This window comes from Montipora foliosa, chromosome 5 (assembly GCF_036669935.1).
Source record: "Montipora foliosa isolate CH-2021 chromosome 5, ASM3666993v2, whole genome shotgun sequence".
In the NCBI taxonomy this organism is placed as follows: Eukaryota; Metazoa; Cnidaria; class Anthozoa; order Scleractinia; family Acroporidae; genus Montipora; species Montipora foliosa.
This window is the reverse complement of record NC_090873.1, coordinates 29,551,919-29,554,418: the sequence shown is the minus strand read 5'-3', so window position 1 is coordinate 29,554,418 and position 2,500 is coordinate 29,551,919. Positions and strand designations below refer to the sequence as shown.

Genomic DNA, 2,500 nt, shown 5'->3' with positions numbered 1-2,500 from the left:
AGTTTGCGAATCTCAAGCTGTAATTGATCAAAAGCTATCTAAATGGCTTTCCGTCATCGAATACTCTAAATCCCTTAAAATACTAGGAACTTTCTTATAATTTTGTAGTAACAAATTTCCCTTCTCTCCTGGCTTCGAATATCCATAAGCACTACCCAGGTTCTTCATCGTTTCTAGCACCCGCTTCGACGATTTTAAAGAAATCCTTGCCTCCCATCGATATTGTTTTTTGGACCCCTATGTGACTGCAGGTCATTGTGGAGCCGCCTTTAAATGAGGGATAAAGCTACAATCCTGGTCCCGGTTGTTCAAAAGCCAATTAACGCTATTCCCAGATTAAAAAATAACCAAGGAGTTTATTTCTCTACTCCTAAATGCTATTCAATGCTGATATTCGGCGAAACCTTTCATCAGAAGAAGTCAATCTCCTCTTGAAAAACAAGAATAAGCAAAAGAAACTTTCACCAAAAAGTTGAAAACATGAAACAAAAGTTTCCGCAAATCCTGGATTAAGTTATGAATGAAGGGGTAGTTTCTAAAGAAACTGTGGTGCTGCGTCGGTGGGGAAGTAGTATACAAAAATTTGGTTTTATCAACGGAGTTGATAATGTAAATTGCATAAATTTCGGAAACTTCATTGGCTTTCCTAGATATCAAAGTTTCTATTAGAGGCAACTTGCTATGTACTAGTGTGCACTACAAACCTACAGATTCACACAGTTATTTGTTGTATTCATCGTCACATCCATCACATGTCAAGAACTCCATTCCTTATTCTCAATTTCTTAGACTTCGACGTCTATGTAGTGATGACTCCGATTTTTCCAGCAAATCAGAGGAGATGTGCCAGTTCTTCGAAAAACGTGGCTATCCTGTCTCTGTGGTCAAAGCGGGCCATCATCGCGCCCAACAATTTGATCAACAGTCATCACTACAAACGTCACAAAAAGATAAGAATGACAGAATTCCATTCACCCTCACTTTCCATCCTCATAATCACGCAGTCAAAAGCATCATTCTTAGTAATTTTAAATTACTTCACATTACTTCACCTTAAATGACTTCAAAGCGAAATGCCGATCGCTTTCCAGAAAGTTCCATGGAGAGATGACGTTTGCATCCCCGTTCGCTAAGCCAATGAAAATTCGCACATTTGTTTTTGTTCCATAAGCTAATTAAATGTTTTGCATTTTTGTTTATGTTCTGTTTTTACGTTCATTTTTCAAGGTCATATAAAAGTCGTTCTATTCCTGACCATCTCGTACACCCGTCACAATGTGGGTAAAATATCCTAAACTGATAAATTGGAGCGAGCGGTCTTGGAGTAAAAATATAGAATGTAAGGTTCTCTGTAGCATGTTCGCGTTGTCGTCAAAACCTCAATTTGATCAAATTTGGTTGTTGTTGTTGTTGTTGTTGTACAGGTTACCGGAAAAATATGTGCAAAAATCCGTGCTGCACGATCATTTTTCCTCAGGCTTTTGACCAATGATATAATAATTGTTTTGTGACATTGTTTGCATCGTTTTCGTTGCCATTTCTTAAGCTCCCCAACAACACTGACAAGTTTTATCGAAGGCACCCTCTTGCTGTCAGTTTCTGAATGTTATGTATTTCTATTTCGTTTTCAGAGGAAGGGGACCCAGTGGGGAAGCAGTTCTTGGTACAATGTATATGGATGGGTATTGCAGCCGAAAATGGGGAGATATTTTAAGGATCTCAAAATCTGACGTGGACAGAGAATTGAAGAGAGCTCTTGAGTACAAGTTTAGGAGAAAAGTGCCAGACCCTCTAGCAACAGTTTACCAATATTGGGATGAAGGGGCCTGGTAAGTCTGTGGTTTGTAAGTCTGTGGTTGCTTCACCAACTGTGCTATGAAGCTACTCGTTTAGAAGCATGTCAATTTGTTGGGCATATGTGTTTTCGTGAAAGGACTTGATGAAAAAAATTTGAAGCGCGGGTTATGCAAAGGTCACACTTTCTTGTACCACACTTGTATTGTAATGCAAATGATGCGCTCTTCCCTGCGCTTCTTCTGGGGAAGGACGGTGGCGTTTCGGATCCGAAACGGGCTTTTCGTGCTACTTGTTCATAATATTGTTCGAAATTCTTTTGTCTTACCCCTTCAATTGTTTTCCTCTGGTAGGCATTTTCAGAAACCAGGTTTCAATTACACCCTTGCAGACGTGAGTAACTGGGCAAAACGTCCGCTTCCAGGAAGAGATATATTTGTCATCGGAGATGCTTACAGTTTCCTAAGCGGATGGACAGAGGGCGCAATTTTGTCGGCCAACAACGCGTTATTTGAAGGATGGGGAATTCCGGAAGGGAGGTCTTCAAGGAGAAGCATCCAATTCGAAGCTGCATGGAAGAAACGTTTGATGGATTCTACGAAAGATTTGCCGAGCCATTAGGGTACTTGATTCGTGAGCTTCGTGAGAACTTATTCAGCGATCGCGGCAAGGACATTTAGCAAGGAATCATTAAATTTAGCCGTTG

General features: G+C 40.3%; 1 protein-coding gene across 5 annotated transcripts in view; it reads left to right on the top strand.

Moving 5' to 3' along the window:
* The window catches only part of LOC138003887 (uncharacterized), a 23,777-nt gene that overhangs the window by 18,670 nt on the left and 2,607 nt on the right, over positions 1 to 2,500 (top strand). For all 5 annotated transcript variants that reach the window (XM_068850192.1, XM_068850190.1, XM_068850191.1 and 2 more), the window contains exons 6-7: positions 1,632 to 1,829; positions 2,148 to 2,500. The exon at positions 2,148 to 2,500 is cut by the window's right edge. In XM_068850192.1, the coding sequence (XP_068706293.1) occupies positions 1,632 to 1,829; positions 2,148 to 2,415 (466 nt within the window). In that variant the 3' untranslated portion in view covers positions 2,416 to 2,500. The remainder of the gene's footprint in view (positions 1 to 1,631; positions 1,830 to 2,147) is intronic.